Here is a 25,044-nt window from a genome sequence, read left to right as displayed (position 1 = left end):
AGTGGAAATGGCAGGCACCTGACTATCCTGGGCTTTCAAAAGGAGAGGACATCTCAGAGCAGTTACCTTGGAAATTATTAGCGACAAATCCCAAAGCTTTACAAATGAGATGTACGTTGAAAGAGACAGGTTAGAAAAAGACTCGAAAAGGAAGGAAAAACCATCCAGGCTGAAGACAAGCTGAGCAGGGAAATATTTCCAGTTGTGGTTGAGAGAACAAATGAAAAACCAGCCTGGTTTTTGAAGTACAATCCCAAGGGAAACGAGCAGGGGATTTGAAGAGAATTTTCTCTAGCTCTTCTGTGAGCCAGCAGGAGGGCACCGTGCTCAATACCCAGTGAAGTGCCTGTCCAGAGTCTGATCCCAGCACAGCAGGAGCCTTTGTGCTCTCCAAGACACCAAGTTAATTTGACAAGCGATGTCCATGTGCCCACGTGAAAGGAGAGACAGGAAAAGGACAGAGCAGGCTGCAGTAGCCCAACATATGCTGAAACAAAGACCCTTTTAGTTGCTGAAAGAGAGGCCTTAAAATGATCCTGCCTTGAGGGTTTTACCCAGACGGTGCCCTATGGCTTCCATCCAGCTATTTCTGCACCCAGCGTCTCTGCAGCATTACAGGTGTGGACGAAGTGTGCCCTGGCAATAGCGTGACAGATTCATGGCCCACACATTGGGACACAGGGCTCTTCTGTTGAGATGTCAGGTGCTTAAGCTCAGTGTTGGGATGCAGAGGGTATTTCTAATGTCACACTAAGGTTAAGTCAGGGGTGTCTAGTCAGCGTCAGTCTAGAAGTATAAGAGGGGTTGGAGTATCTCTCTGAGGCTGAGGGAAGTAGGGGCAGAGACCGAGAGATCCTGTAGGGACAGCCCAGGTGGCTAGAGAGAGCTTTAGTTGATGCTTTTGCTTTGATGGGTGTAGCTGAGACTCGGAGCCCCATGGATGAGTTGGGAGTGTCTCTGGTGTTCTCAGGAAGAGAGGTGCAGCCTCAGAATGGGGGAGAGGTCAGCCCCAGAAGGAACTCAACAGGCTTTCCATCTCTTGTGCTGAAATGTTTGTAAAATGTCTCTCAGGTTCACAGGGATCAGTGCTCCCAGTCATACCACGTACATAACGAGAAACCTGAGGTTTGCCATAGAGGATTAGCTTCATCGATTCTGTGGCCAGAAGGAACTATTGTGATCATCTAGACTGACCCCCTGTATAATGCAGACCAGAGAACTGCCCCACAATGATTCCTAGAGCAGAGCTTTTAGAAAAACATCCCATCTTGATTTAAAAATTGTCAGTGATGGAGAATCCACCACAACCCTTGGTGAATTGTTCCAATGGTTAATTGCTCTCAATGTTATAAATTTATGCCTTATTGTGAGTTAGAATTTGTCTAGCTTCAGCTCCCAGCCATTGGATCATGTTAGACCTTTGCTAGACTGTAGAGCCCGTTATTCGCTCCCCACATAGATACTTATAGACAAAATCAAGTCACCCCTTAACCTTCTCTTTGTTAACCAAAATAGATTGACCTCTGAGTCTGTCACTATAAAGCAGGTTTTCTAATCTTTTAATCATTCTTGTGGCTCTTCTCTGAACCTCTCCCATTTATCAACATCCTTCTTGAATTGTGGGCACCAGAATTGAACACAGTATTCCAGCAGCAGTCGCACGAGTGCCAAATACTCCAAATACTCAAGGTTCCTCTGTTTATACATCCCAGGATTGCAGTACAGTAGAATCTCAGTTACGAACACCAGAGTTTCGAACTAACCAGTTAACCACACCCCTCATTTGGAACCAGAAGTACGCAATCAGGCAGCAACAGAGACCAAAAAAAAAACCAAATACAGTACAGTACTAAAAAACTAAAGGGAAAGCAGCATTTTTCTTCTGCATAGTAAAGTTTCAAAGCTGTATTAACTCAATGTTCAGTTGTAAACTTTTGAAAGAACAACCATAATGATTTGTTCAGAGTTGCGAAGAGCCTCCATTCCCGAGGTGTTCATAACTGAGGTTTACTGTAGCTCTTTTAGCCATTGGAGCTCATGTTCAGCTGATTATCTCCTGCTCCTCCTCCTCCTTCTTCTCCCCCGTCTCCCCCCAAGTAACGGTCCATCTATCCTATGTGCTAGCAGATGACAATACCTGAAGTTTCAGAGGAAGGAGAAATCCTTCCCCCCACTGCATCTTAACCAATTATATAATATTGTTGGTTGTACAAGGAATTATCCCCTCTTGACCCCAGCAGGCAATCAGCTTGTTTTTGACTCCAGCAGGCAATCAATTTGCTATCCCTATATTTGTCTTAGCTTGCATAGCTACCGGTGCTATTAATGGTCATGAAGCTACCCATGGTGATGCGCAAGAATCCTGCGTCTGCCCTGGCATGGAATCCAAAATGGCCTTCCATTTCCATCAGTGTTTCTGTGTCATTGACCCTCCTAATTAACTTTCAAAGTTTTCCTTGAGGCATCAGCAACTCTTTAGGAAAAAACAAACTCCCTCTTTCCTCTGTAACCCAGCACACCCATAAACCCAGCCAGGATTTCCTCCTCTGAGTTCAGTACATTTCTGCAGTTCCTGAAACTCTCCAGGGAAGGAAAGTAAAATTCAAATAATAAACAGCCCAGAGGGTGTATCCTTGTAGTGTCTGGCCTTGGAGTTGGTTGGCCTCCTGCATAGGTGGCGCAGGCACAGCATGTGAACGAAGAATTTAAGGACTAAAGGGACTAGTCCAATAAGCTGAATTTGTGAGATCAAAGCTACCTGACTGACAGGACTGGAATAGATGTTAATCAAATCTGACAGCAGAAGCTGTCATAACTCCTAGCTCCCTGACAGGCAGCACTGTACTGTACTGTCATCAAGAATGAGGAGGTGTCTGCTAACTTGAGAGCAGGGGTGAGCGGGGGAGGCTTTGGGGCAGGGAGCAGGGAGCAGAGATGCTGCTCTGCCTGCATTCTCCCTTGTGGAATGAAAAGGCCATGCTAGAATATACTGCAGGAAATAGTTTTACCCTGTGCCCCTGGGGGCAAGTGACTGGATGGCACCTAATGTTCCTCTCCAGCTCTCAGTAATCTCATCCCATTACCTTTTTTTGCAGCCCTTTGGCACTGAAGGTTTTATTCTCTTGCTTTGTAGCAGCACCTTTGAATTGACTTGTATCTCCTCTTTTCTTTCTTTGCTGACTTCTCTGTGTCCCTTAGGAGATTGGGATAGTGCTGTTTCAGATACATGTAAGAATCAAATAGCTCTTGGTATTTATTTTCTTGTTTGTATGAGTGGTATCTGAGAACAGCCTATGGAGAGGTGTGAGACAAACAACATTATCCAAACCTCCATTAGCTGAACCTTTGTTTTCCTAAACAGGGTGAAATCCTTGGATGTTCACTTGCTTTTTAATTCTCCAAAGCCTTGGTTGTCATTAACGATTGTTCATTGTCCCTCTGCTTATGGAGAGTGTAATGTGCCGCAGATGCCACTGTAAGTTCGGTGAATGCTGGGAGGGGTCACAGGATAGTGGATGTGAGGTGGCAGGTGACTGAGAGCCTGTTCATTTGTTTACTTTTCTAGCGCCAGGGAAGTATTTTTTTAAGGCAGGTCAGATTTTGGAGCTAAGCTGCAAGACAGCATCCCTTTGAAATGCCCTTGCACCAACAGCAGGGCTTGCAATACCAGCTGCTCTACTCAGTAACTGTGATATTCAGAGTCAATCCTTGTTTTGTGGATGGTACTTGGAGCCCATGGGCTAGGAGTCACACTCAAAAATCTGAGGCCAAGGTTTGACACCATTTGTTTGTATTCACCTCCCAATCAGGTCATCTTTACAACAAGAAAAGTGACTGTCTCTTTCCTGACAGAGTGAAGAATTTCAGCTCTAACTTGCGAAGAGCTTGTCTCTTTCCATTATTGCAGGAAAAAGACAGATACGGAAATATTAAAATAACTGGGGGGTTGCGGATTGGCCTTTTCCAACTGGCAGCTTTATTTTCAGGCCTCTCACTTCAATTATCTTGCAAATTGGACACTGTGAAAAATAAACACTCACTGGCACCAAATTTCACAGACTATAGCAGATGACCTACATTACAGAGGACACAATCAGCTTTCCAGACTGGCTGATGTTACCCCAGTATCTCCAGTGTTTCCTATTCCTGGCTTGGCAACTGTCTTGCTGAGTGACATTGGCCAGGTTATGTCACCTCCCTGAGCCTCAGTTTCCTCAGCTGAAAATGGAGATAGCAACACCAGCCTTTGCAAAGTGCTTTGAAATCTAGTGGTGAAAAGTGAAGCACTGAGTGAAAATGCTGAGAATTAAACCATTATTATTAACTTCCCTATGGTTAGTACAAGGAACACTCCAAAAACCAAGGTAATTTTATTTAGTTAGCTAAGGCTACGTCTACACTACATACTACTGGCAGCGGCGTGTAGGGTATGTGTAGCTATATACTGCAGTGAAAAGCAAGCTGCATCCACACTATGATGTGTAGCTACACCTGTGGGTGAGTGACAGGCTCTGGCAGAGGGGAGGCAGCGGGGAAAGGCTCCGCTTCAGGAGCCTTTCCTTGCTGCAGTGGAAGGCTCCAACAATGGGGAGCTGGCAGAGTCTTTCCTCACAGCCAGAGTCATTCCCTGCAGCAGGGAAAGGCTCTGGCAGCAGTGAGACACTACATTGCTATTTTTGGTCTTTGGCTTTTCAATTAAAAAACTTTAATTTTGTCAGGGGAAGAATGTCCAACCTTTTCCAGAGGAGCTAGAAATGGTTACCAGCTAATAAAAGTGAAAACGCACATCTAAAAGTCTAAAACTTCATCTAGCAAGTTTTGTTTCAAGGCTTTGTTTAAGATGGCCTTTCTCATCCATAGTTTGCCAGCAAGATGGTGACTGACCCTCCCTTCGGTCAGGATGTCTCTCAAAGGCCCAAAGGTACTGGTGCCTTTGTCTTCTTAGGTGAAAGATAATTTTGGGTTCTTCTTCAAGGTCTGATCCTGATCTGTAGTCCACACGTGGAGAACACATGCGCACCATGCGCCCCAGTCCAGAAATTTTAACAAGCAGCGCCTGTTGGCCCTCACATGCATGGTAGGTCTCCTCGTGCTCCTACCGAGGGCATAAGAGGCAGTGCGGGCTGATGCCTCTCCAGTGCCTTCTCACCGCCGCAGGACCTGCCATGGAATCCTGTGTCTGCAGATTTCTCCAGCTTTTCATAGAACCTGTAAATAGTTTGTTATGCTTCTTGGCCTATTACTATAATTAGAGTTTTATCGTATAGTTAGTGTATCTTGTTTTTCCTCGGTTGGGGACTCCCTCCCAGTGGTCTGGGACTATGCCCAGAATCCTGGGGTTCAAGAACTGAATCTCTTGCCCTCTCACTCCTTCTCCGTCAGCGATGACCACCAATGCAGCTTCTACTGCTTGGGTTAGATGCATATCTCAGTGAAGTGCAATATGTGTTGCTTGTTTCCATAAGAACTCATGAAGCTCATGAGCTTTGCCTAAGGAAACACCTGATGGAGAAGGCTATGAGGCCCCTCACTGATTTAGGCCAAGGAGACCCCCCTGTATATAAACTCCAACTGCTGAGCAGCACCCCTCCAAGCATGTGCTTAGAAGTGGAGTCTGCATTTCCTAAGCCCAAGGAATTTTTGTTCTGCCATCCCACCCCCAACTTTCTGGAGGTAGAGGCAGAGAGGACTAGGTCACACCATAAAAGGCCACCCTGACAGACAAGGGCTCAAAGAGGCTGGACCTCCTGGAGAGAAAGTCTTTTCCTCTGTGGGCCTGCAATTTCCTGTTGCTAACTATCAGGCTCTGTTAGCGAAATACAACATGAACAACTATTCCAGGCTGGTGGGCTTTAAGGACAAGCTCCCCACAGAAGACATAGCCCAGTTCCAGTCCTTTATAGAGAAGGGCAAGTTAGTGCAGTAGAGGCAGCAGATATGGCATCCACAGGGCTGGCCACTGGCATATTCATGAGGAGGGATTCTAGGTACAATTGGCAGGTTTCTCGAGGGAGGTCCAGAACTCCACTCAGGGCCTTCCCTTGATGAGTCAAATCTCTTAAACAAGAAAACAGACGAGTCCCTACACTTGTTACAGAACTCGAGATCGACCTTACGCTCCCTGTGGTTCTATATTCCAGCCCCATGGAGGAAACACCAGAAACAAACCTGTAAACCAAGGCCACCTCTTCCTCACGCGTTCTACTGCCAGCATCCACTGAGCCTCTGCGGAGACCTCAGAGGGTTCAGAGGCCTCGGCCCCCTCTGTCACCATGCCCTCTACCCATGCCCAGTCACCTGCAAAGGGCTACTTTTGATGTCTCAGTCAAAACCCTCCTAGCACCACTGATGCCAACCATCTCTTCCCCCATTATTTTCAGGGGCCATCTTATGCAGTTCGCCACAATTGAGAATTGATCACGACAGACAATTGGATCTCAGAAATTATCCATCAAGGATACTCCATGGAGTTCCTCTTCCTCCCCCACTCACAAGCCCCCTTCCCAGTCCCCCTTCAGGAACCACTCTCGTGAGGTGATTCTTCAACAAGAGGCGGACCTCCAGCAACAAGGGTCAACAGTCTCATCTCAGTATCAAGGGAGAGGGTTCTATTCCCCGTATTTCCTAGTCTGCCAAAAAGGAGGAGAGTGGAGACCCATTCTAGACCTTCAGTAACTCAACATCTTCATTCAAAAACTGGAATTCCGGATGGTTATATTAGCAGAGGGGATGTGGTTTGCAGCTCTTGACATGAAGGATGCATATTTTCATATAGACATTCCTCCCTCCCCCAGGAGGTTTCTGTGGTTTATGGTGGGCCAAAAATATTTCCAGTTCAGAGTCTTCCCCTTTGGGTTGGCGACAGCACCCATAGCGTTCACTCCCATGACTGCAGTGCATCCTGTGCATCCTCGGAGATGTAGTTCAGCCAGAGATCATGACCCTTAGGGGAGAATGGGGGCACATGGGATGTGAAACTACACCTGCCAGCAGTCACCATGGCTGCTCAGGTGGACAGAGACGTTAATGTCGATCTCCTCTGAAACATTTTGACATATTTGATTCAAACATTTTCAGAACTTTGTGCTGCACATGAGGTTTCGATATTTCAGCTTTCATCCCCGTTCAGGATGCAAACACATGTTGAAATATTGGAAGTTGCTATTGGATGGAACATTCGGTCAGATCTAGAACTGACTATTGTCAGAAGTTGGGATCAGGGCCGGCTCTAGGCACCAGCAAAGCAAGCAGGTGCTTGGGGCGGCAAATTTGCAGGGGCGCAAGAATCCAGCATGAGAGCTGAGAACCAACAGGGAGCCCTGGGAGCTGTAGTTCCTTGGTTAGCTCCCTGCCTATAGAGCCAGCCCTGGAGCAGGGAAAGAACTACATTTCCCAGCATTCCCTTGGCCGCAATTAACAGGAAAGGGAGGGGGAAGGAGTGTAGAACTGAAACCTCATGCTGCAGCTTGCTGTAAATGGTAGGAACAGAGCCAGCTCTAGGTTTTTTTGCCGCCCCCCACCTCAGCCCTGGGCTCCCCCCGCACCCCTGTGTTGCCCCAGCCCTGGACTCTCCCCCGCCCACACCCCCTGCTGCCCCAGCTCTGGCCCCCACCTGCACCCCCCTGCTGCCCCAGCCCTGGGCTCTCCCCTCCCCCCCCGCACCTCCTGCCACCCCAGCCCTGGGCTCTTTCCCCCCCCCCCCCGCTGTCTGTGTTCTGTGCACATCCAAAATTCCTGCTGAATGACCCGCCCTGGGAGCGAGTTACCAGTGACCCAGGGCTGGGGCGGCAGGAGGGTGCAGTGGGGGGGGGGGGCAGCCAAAAATTTTTTTGCTTGGGGCAGCAAAAAACCTAGAGCCGGCCCTGGTTGGGATGTGGGGGAGAGTTTTTGGGTGTGTCTGCAGTGCAGCTGGGAGTGTGGTTCCCAGCACGAGCAGACAGACACGGGCTAGCTCTGTTTGAGCAAGCGTGCTAAAATAGCAGTGTAGTCGAGGATAGCACAGGCAGCAGCTCAGGGTAGCCATCTGAGTACAAACCTGCGTGGACCCCTAGATACATACAGTCCCTTGCCCAGGCCACTGCTACCCCCAGCTACACTGCTATTTTCAGAGCACTAGCTCAGGCAGAGCTAGCATATCTGTCTCCCATGCTGGGAAGCACACACCCAACTGCAGTGTAGACACACCTTTGAGGGATGTCTATATTGCAGTTAGACACCTACGGCTGGCCCGTGCCTGCTGACTTGGGCTCGCACGGCTCAGGCTAAGGGGCTGTTTCACTGCAGTAGAGATGTTCAGGATCCTGCTGCAGCCCAAGCTCTGAAACTCTCCCACCTCACAGGGTCCTAGAGCCCAGGCTCCAGCCTGAGCCAGAACATCTACACCACAATGAAACAACCCTTTAGTTTGAGCCCTGCAAGCCCAAGTCAGCTGGCCCGGTGTCTAACTGCAGTCTAGATATACCCTTAGAGATTCTGCTTGTGCTGGGTCACACCACTTGCCTCTCCCAGACAGCCTGGTGGGTGCAGCTCAATGGAGATCCAAAGGGAGGCCATCCCTTTGGTGTATGCAGCCAGCCTTCTGCATGAGCCAATCCAGATTGGCTAGCCCAGCTGCAGCGCCTCCTCACCACTGCTGTTTGTGCAGAGATTTATGGCGCTGGGTTACGTTCTGGGAAAGGATAGCTCATTATAGGCTGCTCATATTTCTCCCAGTTCAGTTCATCGTGAGCACAATAACCATCTCTCTCCTGCTGTCTGGCTGCTGTTGAAGCCCTCCACTGCTATCAGTAGTGCCCATCTCCAGCTGCCATCCTTCTTTTCCTTGTCATCTGTGCTCAGGTTTGAAGCAAAAGAAAATGGCCTGCTTTCTAAACAGTAAAGAGATTTGTTAGCGAGCCTGTGTTTCAGTCTCCGGCTCCTCTGCCTCTTTCAGCCCGTTAGAGAGTATCACTAAAACTCTTCAGTCTCCCTTGCAGCGCAGCCTCCCATTGGTCCCTCATTTCAGTCCTTCTATGACTACGAAAGCCACTCTTGTTTTAACACCCTGGCATTTTTAAAGCAGCGCCCAGGCAGCACCTGAGCACCCTGCAGACAACGGATTTGCCCTTTCAGTGCCCCTGTGAGCCAGATAAGTGTTACTATCCGTTCTACGGATGGGGACACTGAGGCACGGAGAGGGAAGTGAGTAACCCAGGCTCACTCCACACGTCCATGGTAGAGCTGAGAATAGGGTCCAGGTCTCCTGAATGCCAGTCCCATGGTGTAATCACACTCCCTATCTAGTGCCAATCACTGTCCAGATGCTATTGCTATAATATCCTGGGGCTGGGCCAAGCTGTTAGAATCTCAGTTTGGCTCTCAGGATGCATCTCTGGATGCATTCTGCCCCCTCCCATGTTTCTCCCCAGCTAGCCCTATTTTTGCTGTGCGTTTTCCCTTTAATCTAAGTGCCTAATGATCCACTGATCAGTTAATTCTGACTCCTGCAGCTCTGTGAAGGACCAGGGGCCCTCTGCTCTGGAGTGCCTCAGGACTTAACTGGCAGGGCTGAGGTGCCCTGGAAATGCTGTATGTAAATCCAGGACTGGAGTAGCAGGGGGTTGGAGCGCTGTGACAGAGCCGCGTGTGCGAGGCTCATTGGGCTGGAACAGCAGGGCGGCTGCGGGTCAGGACTGAGGAGTTCAGCCAGCTGTGTTTGTGAGGCCCACTGGCTCGAATAAAGTGGGGGACTGCAGGTCAGGACTGCGATTCTTTGGCCGAGCTGCCTGCACGCTGGAGGTTGGGAGCCGGACTAGAACAGCAAGGGATGCTGAATGTCCAGCTTACTGTGCATTGGCAGAGCTGGCTGCACAGAGCCTATGCACACTGCGCTTGGCCTCCCACTGGGGAAACATGCAGCATCTGCCCACACAATACCTGACTCAAGGCGATGCTCTGAGGGGCTTGCTTTCCTAGGCAGTAAATTCACGCTGTTTTTTTCTGAGGTGCAATCTGGGTGATTGGTGCAAGCTGTTGTGGCTCAGGATGCTGCTGCATAGGTTGATAGCACAGAATTCCCCAGCCCTCCAGATTCAAGGGCACTCGCTTTGCAAGAAACCTGTCTCCTGCGCAAATGAAAGCCAGGCTCAGGAGCTGTCAGAGTGTGAGTTTGCCCTGCCCTGAGGCTGTGCAGAGTCAGATGAGTCATTCCTTTTTTCCCGGTTCAGAATCTGAGGCTACATCTACACTACAGGGGGGGGTCGATTTAAGATACGCAAATTCAGCTACGCGAATAGCGTAGCTGAATTCGACGTATCGCAGCCGACTTACCCCGCTGTGAGGACGGCGGCAAAATCGACCTCCGCGGCTTCCCGTCGACGGCTCTTACTCCCACCTTTGCTGGTGGAGTAAGAGCGTCGATTCGGGGATCGATTGTCGCGTCCTGATGGGACGCGATAAATCGATCCCCGAGAGGTCGATTTCTACCCGCCGATTCCGGCGGGTAGTGTAGACCAGGCCTGATCCTGTTCATTTATAGCCAGGGCACCGTACCTTTCCCAGCATAGCAAAGAACAGAGGCTTTCAGAAAATCCTTAACACTTATTTTTGTGCTGGTTCCCAGAAAAGACAAGTGTGGATTGCTCCATGTTTATCAGCATGAGCAAGGCCAAATGTTCCTTGGCTGTAATGAATCTTTAGAAGGGTTTTATCAAAGCGAACGGGAGAGTGAGTGCGTGTCAATTAGGAAATAGTTTGGCGTTCTGATGGCTGGTAACATGACAAAGGAATTTCAGTCTTGTTTCAAGCCAGCATTAAAAGACCTGCAGAGAACCCCTTGTCATAACTATAAAGGGAAGGGTAACAGCTCTCCTGTGTACAGTACTAAAATCCCTCCTAGCCAGAGACTCCAAATCCTTTTACCTGTAAAGGGTTAAGAAGCTCGGGTAACCTGGCTGACACCTGACCCCAAGGACCAATAAGGGGACAAGATACTTTCAAATCTTGGGGGGGGGAAAGGCTTTTGTGTGTGTCCTTTGTTTAAGGGGTTGTTCGCTCTTGGGACTGAGAGGGACCAGACATCAATCCAGGTTCTCCCCATCTTTCTAAACAAGTCTCTCTTATTTCAAAATTGTAAGTAAAAGCCAGGCAAGGCGTCTTAGATTTACTTTGTTTTTCTCAACTTGTAAATGTACCTTTTACTAGAGTGCTTATCTTTGTTTGCTACACTTTGAACCTAAGACAGAGGGGGTTCCTCTGAGCTCTTTAAGTTTGATTACCCTGTAAAGTTATTTTCCATACTGATTTTACAGAGATGATTTTTACCTTTTTCTTTAATTAAAAGCCTTCTTTTTAAGAACCTGATTGATTTCTCCTTGTTTTAAGATCCAAAAGGGGTTTGGATCTGTATTCACCAGGAGTTGGTGAAAGGAAGGAGGGGGGAAGGGTCAATTTCTCCTTATTTAAGATCCAAGGAGTTTGGATCTGTATTCACCAGGGAATTGGTGAAGGTCTCTCAAGGCTACCCAGGAAAGGGAATTAGCTTTGGGATGGTGGCAGCGGACCAGAACTAAGCTGGTAGTTAAGCTTAGAAGTCTTCATGCAGGCCCCTACATTTGTACCCTAAAGTTCAAAGTAGGGATACAGCCTTGACACCCCTCAAAATCTGTTCCATTGATTGAGAATGAAGTACTCTCTCCGTCAGTGCATGTGCCACAGCGCCTGCTCTTTGATGCCACCGGATTGGGGAAGTATCAAGCTTATGAGCACAGCCTGTGCAAACCCAGATTTCATTGTATGCCTTTGGTTTGTTTCTGTAACTAGAGTGGTGTGTAAGGCACAGCCTGCGAGCAGAAGACACTGAGCTGAGACTTTGAGCTGGCAATAGAAAAAGTACTGAGAAACTAAGGGCATGTTTCCTGCAATGTGTAATATACTGCGGGGAGTAAACAGCATCGGCTGGAGGTGGGTGTGTGGAGATTGGCTAGATACATTGGCTAGTGACATTATTGTACCAGTACTCAAGGGTCTATTCACCTTTCAGTATGTTTGTATAACTTTCATTAATGCTAATAAAGCTAATAGACCCTAGGGGTCCGCAGACTATATCTAAGATTTCAAAAGAGGCCCACACCTCCATTGGAAAAAAAATTTGGTTTCGCAAATGAAAAAAGGTTGAAAACCCACTGTAATAGAGAATAGACCCTTTAACGAATTCAAACCGCTTACCATGCTTGGATTTGGTTTCCACTGCTTTACAGCATCCTAGGCTCCACTTCCATTATCTGCAACCAGCTCCCCATTTCTGTTAAAGAGAGTGTGTTTACTGCGGTAAGTCTGAACAATGTAACACAATTAGGGGGGGGGGGGAGCCCAGGACTGAGAGTTCCCCACCCAAACATCCCAGCTGGGATGATTATACAATACCATAGCACTCATCAGCTACCCAGAACCCTTCATGGATATATCTCAAAGCACTTACATAGGAGGGGCAGCCTCCTTATCTGCCCTACAGATGGGGAAACTGAGGCATGGGGCGGTTAAGTGACTTCCCAAGGTCACACAGCGAGTCTGTAGCAGAGCTGTGACCTAGCTCTCTTCAGTCCCAGTCCTGTGCCCTGTCCACACTAAGGAGAAGTCATTTACAGACTTCAAAGAAAATGTAAAAATGGCCCCCATGCTATAGACCAGCAGTTTGGAGTCATGCTTGACTCCATTCTTAAGTGGCCAAGCTTTCGCTCTCTTTTTAATTATTGCTTTTGTTCCAACTATAATTAGACTTATTTCTCTCTAGTGCAACTTCATAAACCTCTTCTGATTTCACCTCCGAGCTATTCCTCCCTTCTCTGCATTAAGTCGATGAAGATGAAATAAATTCACGAGGCCAGCACACCACCTAGCTCCTGACTGTGTCCTGTTGTGATGACTTACATGGGACTCAAGTGATGCATGGGCCGTGTTAGTATTAGAGGAACCTTTTGCTCTGGAATCAACTTTTGACAGTAGATTAGTGAGGCATGTGGTTGAGCCTTGTCCTGCCAGCGGGGGGCAGCCTGGAGGGTGCCAAGAATACATGGTACTTTTTATGAATGCTCTGGTATGTGGTTGGAAGGACCAGGTACCCTGGCTGATGCCCTGTCTCACATCCCATGGCTTGATGTAACAGGCAGAAGAGAGGCAATTCAGGGTTCAGCTTGCATGACAGGGAAGGAGACACACTAACCATCGGTATTTCTGTCTCCTTTCAGGTCAGCCCTTTAAGTTGGATCCCAAGATGGCTCACAAGAAGCTGAAGCTCTCCAATGATGGGCTGCAGATGGAAAAAGATGAGAGCTCCTTGAAAAAGAGCCACACGCCTGAGAGGTTCAGCGGCACTGGGTGCTACGGAGCAGCAGGCAACATATTCATCGACAGTGGGTGCCATTACTGGGAAGTGATGGTGGGATCTTCAACCTGGTAAGCAGATCTGCCAGGAAATGCTCCATTCTCTTCCCCCTTGGTCCCTGCCCTGAAACTGACTGTGAGACAGTGTAATGAAAGGACAGTCCCTTTATAGGGCCATGTCACAGACAGAGGGGTGGCTGGTGCTTTCCCTACCTGCTTTCTCACTGCTCAGGGAGCTGTAACTGCAGACTAATGCCAACAGCGAAGTGAGACTCTGCAGTAACCCTGTACAGGTGATAGGTCACAGCCCCTCCCACAGGCTCTCGGGTCAAATCCGCTCAGGTTCCATGGTGCAGTGTAGAAACAGCTGGTGCTGCGAACTCCCGCCAGGACGTGAACCCCAGCTCGGTGTGTTCTGCCTGACATCAGCCCTAAGCACGGAGGTCCTCCCATAAGATTTCCGCTGGCTGTTTCACAGAAGACACACAAGGCTGGACTCCAGCTTGCTGGTCCATAGCCCTGCAGGCTCCTCAGGGCTCATGGGCTAAGGCTCATGTGTCTTAATGAAGTCTGTGGCTCTGCCTCAGCTCTGAGGGGTAAGAAGTTGCTGCTGGGCCAGCCCTAGACACGCAGCCACAGCAGGAATGTTACCTGAGGACAGAGTGTTTAATCAGGGTGACAGGGACCTGCTGCTGCTTGCATTGCTGGTGGGTTCCCCTTTCACGGGTTCCGTAACAGGACCTGCGTTTTCCTTAGTGTGGCCCCTGGAGGATTAATGTCTCATTCCTCCTCATCTTGACAGTCCCGTGTAATGGCAGGCCCAGCCCTGCCATCTGTAGAGGTTGTCTCTGTCTCAAGGGGCCCTCAGAAAGTTTTGCTGGCTCCGGCATGTGTGACATTTCTTCGCATGCTGTGTAAATTCACAGATTTGTACCCCAGCCTGAGCCCTCCCTGGCACTCCATCATGGAAACATTCTGCTGTTCAAGGGACCTCGGGACACTCCGCAGCAATAGATCACGTTCCCCATGTCTAGTGCCCCAGCCTCTCCTTCTGAATAAGGCTCAGGAGTGCCACGGCTGAACACATGTGGTGTCACAGGTGCTGCGTGTAACAGACAATGCAACACTGGGAATTTCAGGCCAGGAGAGAAGAGCATCATTCCTAGGCGGCAGCGCTGGTGAAATTCAGGGTAATAGCATCACTGGGGATGTTAAAATAATGTAGACTGGAGTGCCTACCCTGGGCAGCAGCAGCCTGGACAGCAGGGGTTGGTTTGCTATTCCACAGGCTTTCTCCATCCCCGCGGTCTCCTCTGGGGCCTTACAGAAATGAAACGGACACCGTTACAAAGTTAGAATCTGGAAGGTCAGCGGGGGATGGAGGGGGAGAAATGAACGTGTCGAGCCCACAAGACCAGAGATCATAGAATCATAGACTATCAGGGTTGGAAGGGACCTCAGGAGGTCATCTAGTTCAACTTCCTGCTCAAAGCAGGACCAACCCCTAACTAAATCATCCCAGCCAGGGCTTTGTCAAGCCTGACCTTAAAAACCTCTAAGGAAGGAGATTTCACCACCTCCCTAGGTAACCCATTCCAGTGCTTCACCACCCTCCTAGTGAAAAAGTTTTTCCTAATATCCAACCTAAAGCTCCTCCACTGCAACTTGAGACCATTACTGCTTGTTCTGTCATCTGCTACCACTGAGAACAGTCTAGATCCATCCTCTTTGGAACCCCCTTTCAGGTAGTCAAAAGCAGCTATCAAATCCCCCCTCAGTCTTCTCTTCTGCAAACTAAATAATCCCAGTTCCCTCAGCCTCTCCTCATAAGTCATGTGCTCCAGCCCCCTAATCATTTTTGTTGCCCTCCGCTGGACTCTTTCCAATTTTTCCACATCCTTCTTGTAGTGTGGGGCCCAAAACTGGACACAGTACTCCAGATGAGGCCTCACCAATGTCGAATAGAGGGGAATGATCACGTCCCTCGATCTGCTGGCAATGCTCCTACTTATACAGCCCAAAATGCCGTTAGCCTTCTTGGCAACAAGGGCACACTGTCGACTCATATCCAGCTTCTCATCCACTGTAACCACTAGGTCCTTTTCTGCAGAACTGCTGCCTAGCCACTCGGTCCCTAGTCTGTAGCAGTGCATGGGATTCTTCCGTCCTAAGTGCAGGACGTTGCACCTCATCAGATTTCTTTTGGCCCAATCCTCTAATTTGTCTAGGTCCCTCTGTATCCTATCCCTACCCTCCAGCGTATCTACCACTCCTCCCAGTTTAGTGTCATCTGCAAACTTGCTGAGGGTGCAATCCACGCCATCTTCCAGATCATTAATGAAGATATTGAACAAAACCAGCCCCAGGACCGACCCTTGGAGCACTCTGCTTGATGCTGAATGCTAACTAGACATGGAGCCATTGATCACTACCCATTGAGCCTGATGATCTAGCCAGCTTTCTATCCACCTTAGTCTATTCATCCAGCCCATACTTCTTTAACTTGCTGGCAAGAATACTGTCGGAGACCGTATCAAAAGTTTTGCTAAGGTCAAGGAATAACACGTCCACTGCCTTCCCCTCATCCACAGAGTCAGTTATCTCATCATAGAAGGCAGTTACGTTAGTCAGGCATGACTTGCCCTTGGTGAATCCATGCTGACTGTTCCTGATCACTTTCCTCTCCTCAAAGTGCTTCAGAATTGATTCCTTGAGGACCTGCTCCATGATTTTTCCAGGGAGTGAGGTGAGGCTGACTGGCCTGTAGTTCCCCGGATCCTCCTCCTTCCCTTTTTTAAAGATGGACACTACATTAGCCTTTTTCCAGTCATCCGGGACCTCTCACGATTGCCATGAGTTTTCAAAGATAATGGCCAATGACTCTGCAATCACATCCGCCAACTCCTTTAGCATCTTCGGATGCAGTGCATCCGGCCCCATGGACTTGTGCTCGTCCAGCTTTTCTAAATCATAGAATCATAGAATATCAGGGTTGGAAGGGACCTCAGGAGGACATCTAGTCCAACCCACTGCTCAAAGCAGGACCTAATCCCAATTAAATCATCCCAGCCAGGGCTTTGTCAAGCCTGACCTTAAAAACCTCTAAGGAAGGAGATTCCACCACCTCCCTAGGTAACCCATTCCAGTGTTTCACCACCCTTCTAGTGAAAAAGTTTTTCCTAATATCCAACCTAAACCTCCCCCACTGCAACTTAAGACCATTACTCCTTGTTCTGTCATCTGGTACCACTGAGAACAGTCTAGATCAGGGGTCGGCAACCTACGGCACGCGTGCCAATTTTGAGTGGCATGCTGCCTGCCCGGTGAGAGGAGGAGGAGGAGGAGGGGTGGAGGGGCCGGAAAGCGCCTTGCTGGGGTAAGAAGCGGGGGAGGAGGGAAGCTTGGCTGCCGCAGGACCTAGCTTCTGCCTCCTGCCCCCTCAGGGGAGAGCGGGGGGGGGGGGGGTCCCGGCCCCTCGCCCCACTCAGCCCCCCCGCCCACCGCTCTCCCCTGCGGGGGCAGGAGGCAGAAGCTTGGTCCTGCGGCAGCCAAGCTACCCCCTCCCCCGCTTCTTCCCACAGCTTGGTGCGTTCCGGCCCCTCCTCCTCCTCCTTCCCCTGCCGGCGATGGCCCTTGCGAGGGGGAGGGGGAGCGGAGCAGAGCCGAGCGGCAGCGTGCTCGCTGCTCCATAGAGCAGGCAGAGAGAGGTAGGGACGGGCCTTGGGGAAGGGGGTGGAACAGGGCATATCCCTTCCAGCCCCCCCACGAGCCAACCACCCCAGCCCTCTGCCCTGCACCTCCACACACACCCCAGCCCTCTGCCCTGACCTCGAGTCGCCCCCAACACCCAGCCTTCTGCCCTGAACCCCCCCCCACACCCAGCCTTCTGCCCTGCACCTCCACACACCCCTCAGCCCTGAAACCCCCCCAACACCCAGCCTTCTGCCCTGTACCCCCACACACCCCCAGCTCTCTGCCCTTACCCCTGAACCCCCCACACCCGCCAGCCTTCTGCCCTGCACCCCCCACACCCGCCAGCCTTCTGCCCTGCACCCCCCACATCCCCACTGCCCTCTGCCCTGACCTCTGAACCCCCCCCACACACCCAGCCTTCTGCCCTGCACCCTCTGCCCTGACCCCTGAACCCCCCCCCCGGTCTGGGGTCCCGGCTGCCGGCCCCTTGCCAGCCGGCGTCCCGGCCACAGGCCCTGCTCAGCCCGCTGCAGGCCTAGGTGAACAGAACCCCAGGCTGGAAGCGGGCTGAGCAGGCTGGCGGCGTAAGATCAGCATTTTAATTTAATTTTAAATGAAGCTTCTTAAACATTTTGAAAACCTTGTTTACTTTACATACAACAATAGTTTAGTTATATAATATAGACTTAGAGAGAGACACCTTCTAAAAAACGTTAACATGTATTACCGGCTCGCGAAACCTTAAATTAAAGTGAATAAATGAAGACTCAGCACACCACTTCTGAAAGGTTGCCTACCCCTGGTCTAGATCCATCCTCTTTGGAACCCCCTTTCAGGTAGTTGAAAGCAGCTATCAAATCCCCCCTCATTCTTCTCTTCTGCAGACTAAACAATCCCAGTTCCCTCAGCCTCTCCTCATAAGTCATGTGCTCCAGCCCCCTAATCATTTTTGTTGCCCTCCGCTGGACTCTTTCCAATTTTTCCACATCCTCCTTGTAGTGTGGGGCCCAAAACTGGAAACAGTACTCCAGGTGAGGCCTCACCAATGTCGAATAGAGGGGAACGATCACGTCCCTCGATCTGCTGGCAATGCCCCTACTTATACATCCCAAAATGCCGTTAGCCTTCTTGGCAACAAGGGCACACTGTTGACTCATATCCAGCTTCTCGTCCACTGTAACCCCTAGGTCCTTTTCTGCAGAACTGCTGCCTAGCCACTCGGTCCCTAGTCTGTAACAGTGAATGGGATTCTTCCGTCTTAAGTGCAGGACTTAGTCCTGAACCACTTCTTTCTCCACAGAGGGTTGGTCACCTCCTCCCCATACTGTGCTTCCCAGTGCAGTAGTCTGGGAGCTGACCTTGTTCGTGAAGACAGAGGCAAAAAAAGTATTGAGTACATTAGCTTTTTCCACATCCTCTGTCACTAGGTTGCCTCCCCCATTCAGTAAGGGGCCCACACTTTCCTTGACCACCTTCTTGTTGCTAACATACCTGAAGAAACCCTTCTTGTTACTCTTAACATCCCTTGCTAGCTGCAACTCCAAGTGTGATTTGGCCTTCCTGATTTCACTCCTGCATGCCTGAGCAATATTTTTATACTCCACCCTGGTCATTTGTCCAATCTTCCACTTCTTATAAGCTTCTTTTTTGTGTTTAAGATCAGCAAGGATTTCACTGTTAAGCCAAGCTGGTCGCCTGGCATATGTACTATTCTTTCTACACATCAGGATGTTTGTTCCTGCAACCTCAATAAGGATTCTTTAAAATACAGCCAGCTCTACTTTATTCTCCCGGGGGATCCTGCCCATCAGTTCCCTTTGGGAGTCAAAGTCTGCTTTTCTGAAGTCCAGGGTCCGTATTCTGCTGCTCTCCTTTCTTCCTTGTGTCAGGATCCTGAACTCGACCATCTCCTAGTCACTGCCTCCCCCATCCACTTTTGCTTCCCCTACTAATTCTTCCCTGTTTGTGAGCAGCAGGTCAAGAAGAGCTCTGCCCCTAGTTGGTTCCTCCAGCACTTGCACCAGGAAATTGTCCCCTACACTTTCCAAAAACTTCCTGGATTGTCTGTGCACTGCTGTATTGCTCTCCCAGCAGATATCAGGGTGATTGAAGTCCCCCATGAGAACCAGGGAGATGTTTTCCAGGGAGATCTGAGAAGAATTTGGGAGTCAGTGACAGGTCCCTGCATGTCTGGGGTAGCTCAGAGGAGTTCCTCCTGTGGCCCACGCTGGACAGACACACAGTGGTCCCAGCATAAGGGGGGTATGAACAATGGGATGCAAGCATGATAGCCATCCTCTTGGCTGGCTCCCCAGGGATCAAACCAGGGACCTCGAGGGCTAACAGCCTGAGCTAGAGAGCCCAGGCTCCCGAGGAGAGGGATTGGAACAATTCATCTCCTCTGCAGATCGGCCTTGGGGGGACCTGTCACACACACTCACTAGCGGGCTACGTAAGCGGCGACCACGATGCCACAGCTAATGTACTGTGGAATAGCACAATCCAGCAGGGAAAATGTGTAATCAGAACAAAGTCTCCTGGCGCCATCCGTCACAGAACTCCGAGCACTTCCCTATGGCGGCTGGGTATCGTTAATCCCCATTGCAGGGCGGGGAGGGGTGGGGGGCACAGAGAGCGGAAGTGGCTTGCCGGCGGTCACCTTGCTGAATTGGGAGGAGACCCCAGGAGTTCTGAATTCTAGTGCTCTTCTGTCTTGGTGGAACCCTCTGAACAGCTGGAGCACTCACCATGCCCCTGGCTGGGATCTCTGGGTACAGGAGAGCAGCCAGGCTGAGGAACCACCAGTACAGGAGTGTGGCAGAGTGTAGCGACATCACTGATGGGGAAGCACCATCAGGAGGGGCAGGTGCCGGGTGATGCTGCCAGCAAAGAGGAAATAAGAAGTGCAGGGAGTAGGTAGCGCAGGTGGGGAGTCTAGTGCTGCTGGGAGTCATGGAGCCGAAGGAGGGCTGGAGGGTATCAATGTGGTGGGAAGTGTAGGGCTGACCAGGATACTTGGCAGAAGGGCACCAAGGTCTGTGGCAGGGCAGGAATCAGGGACTGGACTGACTAGGGGAGCAAAGATGGGAGGGGTGGGCAGGAATCTGCCTCTGCTGCTGCCCTGTGTAGGATGGACAGAGTGACATGTGCTGTGCCATGCTGCAGGCAGAGGGTTGGTAAGGAGTCATGCTTTAGCCAGGCTTTAGCCCTTCAGGATCCCCTTCCCCCAAAGGTGCAAGCCAGCACTGAAGGGGTTAACAATCAGAGAGCACTCCCAGGCACAGGTTATCTATATGGCTACATTGCCCAGGAGAACGTGTATCGCTGCATTTGGGCAGGCAAAGGGGGCTGAAGCTGTTCTCTAGGCTAGTGCATCTGGGCAGGACTCAGTGGCACTGGCAGTGAAGAACTAGTTGTTGTTCACTCTCCATTGATGTGCTACGGGGATGCTTCTGCATTGTTTTGGGAGAAGCCTCATTCACTGTGACAAGCTTCAAGCTTCAGGGAGCAGGATAAAACATCTTCATCGTGTCAGTGAAAATGCAAAGGTCCGTGTATTTCCCGTCAGTGTGCCCTGGGACAAGCTGAAGGCGCCATGCAGTTGTTAGAACAGCTGGAGTAATGGCAGATAGGGAGCCTCAATACATCATTTCCAAATGTGATCTCTGCTGCATGCCTTTACTGAAGTAGCTTACAGGGAGAGGGGAGGCTGGCTTCCCCCAGAGAGTGTCTGACAAAATGCTGTAACTCCAAGCCGGGCTCCTGTGCAGAGTCATACCAGCTGCAGGAGAGTCCAGGCTGGGCTGACACGGGAGAGAGTGGCTTTAGTCAGCTGTTCTGGTGGAGCTGCAGAAGCCTGGGAACTGGATTCAGTGCAGGAATCTGTGAGCACCCTCTTGTGCGAAATCAGCAGCTGCTCTGCTGAGTCACAGTGGCTGCAGCAGGGTGAGTGAGATCAGGATCTGTCTTTCCGTCTGCTCCCTGGTTCAAGGTTGGATGGTTGACCTCAAGGCCAAGCTCGGAATGTGGAGTTCACTGTGGGAGGCTGTAATTGCCTGGGATGATTATTTTATGTGACACTTAAATGTATGCAGCCCAGTAAAAGGGTGTTTGCTTTGCTTGGTTCCCCGGGATCTGCAGCTGGTGAGTTGGTGCTGAAAGCGGGAGGATGTTTGCTGCTCTGTGTGTGCAGTGAGCTGTCATCCCAGCATTCAGAAGCATGGCTTGGTTTATCGTGGGGTTGGAGTGAACATCCCCTCAAGCCTGGGCTGAGGTGGCCAGCTGCACCGAGGCACTGGTCCTGCTCCCACTGAAGTCAGCAGCAACTCCCACTGAGTTCTGCAGGGCCAGGAGCAGGCCGGAGGGAGATGGAGGCTGAGTGGGAGTGTGGTGTGTTCACGCCTGGGTTGGCACATGAACAGATTCTCCATTGTCCTGCAGCCTGTGGAGTCATTGATGCCTGTGCACGGTGGGTTTAAAATGCTGCTATTATGATGGAGTGGTGTCTCGCACTTACTGGCCATGGCCGGAAATGGCTGCAGGGTCAGAGACAAATAGTGCATGGGCTTGGAGCTGCAGCGAGAGGAGTTTGTCTCTGAGGATCCTTCAAATACAGTCCATGAGAATGGGACCATGTCAAGAAATATCAAGCAGACTCAGCAGATTCTTCATTCCCCTTGCCAGCTGCTCTGAGCTCACTGCAGAGCAATGGCTCCTTCTGGGCAGCTTCTCCCCTCTGCACTGAAGCATTCATTGGGTGTGCAGGGATGGAGACTGCTGCTGCTCCTCACCTCCCAGTGACATGCATCGCCTTGTTGCCCGCCCAAGGGGCTCGAGGGGACAACAATGGTCCGTGGCCCGGTGTGCTTGGCACCAATAAAGACACCGAGGGGAGAAAGCAAGCCAAGTTTATTTCAGAGCTCTGAAATGGCACTAGGAGACCAGCATGTCTCAAATCCAGTGCAACAAATACAAACAAATTTTACCTTTTATATTCCAAACTGTTTACATACATCTCTTTGTCTGGCTGTTCCCCCTTACCCCTCCCTTCCAGACAACTGTTACAATAAACTCTACATAAGCTTGTGAGAAAACTTTCCCAGTCTCTGCGACCTTGGGTTAGACATCTGCAAACTAACTACCCCTCCTTTCCCTTGCTCCTTATCTCTATTATTTCTGCTAGTGTGAGTGAAACTGCAGCCATCTGCTAGAAACGCTGACCAATACATTTCTGCTTCAGCCTGCTTCAGAGCATGTAAGCAGTTAGCACATAAGTAGGTGAGAGTTCACAAGATGGAGTTTGGGGGTTCAGGTAGGCCCAGAGCAAAAGAGTTTCATCGGCACTTTTGGCCTTCCGCTCTCCCGAGTTACCTGGTAGCTATGCCTAGTGGACCCCAACAGCCTTGTCTCCTCTCCTGGAGGTGCCTTCACCCCAAGGAGAACTTGTACTCAGTCTTTGAGACGCTCCCTTTCTGAGCGCAGTCTGTGTGGCCAAGCCCTGCCTTGGCCAGCACCACAAGGGAATTGACGTGTTGCCCCTTGGGTGTGCTGTGTGCTGCTGGGGCAAGGCAGGCCATGCCACTGGGGTGCCTCAGCTCATCCCTTGCTGCTTAACGGCTGCTGTGAATGGTAGCTTGTCTGCTGGCTGGGGAGTTGAACACGGAGTCACAGTCCTGTCCACCCAGACCCCACAGTGGGTGCTGGGTGTCATGTGGAGATATCCTGCCTAACCATAGCAGTGTAGAGGGAAGACCCTCTGCCTCACTCACCTGTCACCCAGCAGGCAGGATTCAGCCTCACCAAAGGATCACTCAGCCCCTGTCATCATAGAGAGAGGACTGGAAGGGACCTCCTTGGGTCAATGAGTCCATAGACTATCAGGATTGGAAGGGACCGCGGGAGGTCACCTAGTCCAACCCCCTGCTTAGAGCAGGACCAATCCCCAGACAGATTTTTGCCCTGATCCCTAAATGGCCCCCTCAAGGATTGAACTCACAACCCTGGGTTTAGCAGGCCAATGCTCAAACCACTGAGCTATCCCTCCAGTCCCTTGGTGTCACAGAGTTAATTAAGGACAGTAAACCCTTCCTAATTAATAGTTTCACCATTGACTTGATTCTTCCCATGGCACCAACAGCCTAACCTACCCAGGGAGTTCAGCATCTGATCAGAAGAAGCCATCTGACCAGCATCAGAACTAACCTGGAGAATATGCAAGGCAGCATTGCCCCGTTCTCCCAACTCTTTCCAGTCTCTGTTGGGAGAAGCAGAGCCTGTCATGCCCCTAGCACAGCGTAGGAGGGGGAGCTGCAGAGCAGGGTAGAGCTTGGCAATTTGATTTGTAAGTTCTTTCACAGGAAGCTGAATTTTATTAGGGGCTGTGCTTTAGAAACGAATCAGTTCCAAGCGTTGGTTTCTCGATGACTGAGTCGTTCAGTCCCTGTAGCTGAAGAAATTAATTTAAAATATACAGCAGTACCATAGGCTCTGAACAGAGGTGTACGCAAGAGACAGCCATGTGCTGCAAGAAGGCAAAAGTATAATGGGGTTGGCTACAGCTGTGATTGAGTGAGCCTGGAGCCTTGTGTCTCATGGGTCTTGTCTACACTGCCACTTTACAGTGCTGCAACTTTCTCGCTCAGGGGTGTGAAAAAACACACCCCTGACCCCTGCAAGTTTCAGCACTGTAAAGTGGCAGTGTTGACAGTGCACCAGCACTGGTAGCTACTCCCCCTCGTGGGGGTGGGTTTTTTACACAGCCACATTAAAGTGCTGCCATGGCAGTGCTGCCACAGCAGCACTTTAACGTTGCTAGTGAAGAAATACCCATAGAAACTTACAGCATTGATCAAAAGCACAGCAGGGCTTGCAGCTTTCTGCAGCCTTCAATAAATACTCCATCTCCTCTCCGCTCAGCCCCCACCCAAAAACCCAATCAAACGCCATCCCCCAAGCAAACATGTCTCCTTGTCCCATCACTTCATTGTCACAAAGGACAGAATTAGATTTGGTGCAAATGATTTGCTGATTTGCAGGGCTTCTCAGTGTGAAGACAGCTGTGTCAAACTCCCATCCCCCCCATCCCCACACGGCTGAACACAGCCAGCGTTCCCCGCCTCTGTCAAGGACTGAGAGGTGCCAGCTTGTGCTGGCAGAAGCAAATCAAAAAGTGATAGAAGGAAATGAAGTGGCTCTTTGGTGGCCAAAGCTTCAACTGGCAGGTTCGTTAATGACGGCCTGAGGGAAATGCCTGCAGTCTGTGACATTCCTGCTTCGGTGCTTTCTCCGGTTGCTATTTCTTGGACAAAACTCCTAGCCTGTACAGTTCACCTGCTAGCTCCCTGGCTGGAATATAATGAGGACCCAACAGCTCTTCGAATGCTTCAGGGTCAAGGCTCTCCTGATGGGGCAAAAATAATCAGATGCTTCTCCTTTCTCTGCCCTTAGAAGATAGAGAGGAGTTGAGATAAAAGTGCCCTTTCAGAAAGGATAATACAGCCCAGCTACAAGTGTATGCCCCGCTCTTTGGGTACTTTAACTTTTTGATTTGTGCATGAATAGCCAAGCAAGGTTCAGATCTTCCAGACATTGCTGAGACACACCATCACATCTCTCACTAATTCCTACTCAAGCCTTGTGGAGAAATACAACTGCTCTTTCATGAACAGGCTGCCAGCTGACCCTCAGGAATGGGTGTTTGGCTATTCGTGCATTCCTTCCATTCTATTCCTGCACGTTTCTCCCCTGTCCTTCCTCCCACATTTTAGAGTAGTCTATGTAATGGGATCAGTGTTGGGTTATATTGGAGAAAAACTAATAGAGATGTATTTAAGGCTTCAATAGTGGCAAAAGCCTTGAAACCTCAAAGGACTCCCCCTTGAGGGTACTTATCTGGCCCTCATTACCACAGTATACCAGCCCCTGACCAGGGCCGGCTCTAACTTTTTTGCCGCCCCAGGCAAAAAAGAAGAGCGCCGCCCCGCCATAACAGCC

General features: G+C 50.2%; 1 protein-coding gene across 2 annotated transcripts in view; it reads left to right on the top strand.

Moving 5' to 3' along the window:
• MID2 (midline 2) overlaps positions 1-25,044 on the top strand; it is a 318,111-nt gene that overhangs the window by 277,863 nt on the left and 15,204 nt on the right. For both annotated transcript variants that reach the window (XM_065410886.1, XM_065410885.1), the window contains exon 8: positions 13,224-13,431. In XM_065410886.1, the coding sequence (XP_065266958.1) occupies positions 13,224-13,431 (208 nt within the window). The remainder of the gene's footprint in view (positions 1-13,223; positions 13,432-25,044) is intronic.

This window comes from Emys orbicularis, chromosome 9 (genome assembly GCF_028017835.1).
Source record: "Emys orbicularis isolate rEmyOrb1 chromosome 9, rEmyOrb1.hap1, whole genome shotgun sequence".
Lineage (NCBI taxonomy): Eukaryota > Metazoa > Chordata > Testudines > Emydidae > Emys > Emys orbicularis.
This window is presented reverse-complemented; position numbering and strand designations above follow the sequence as displayed.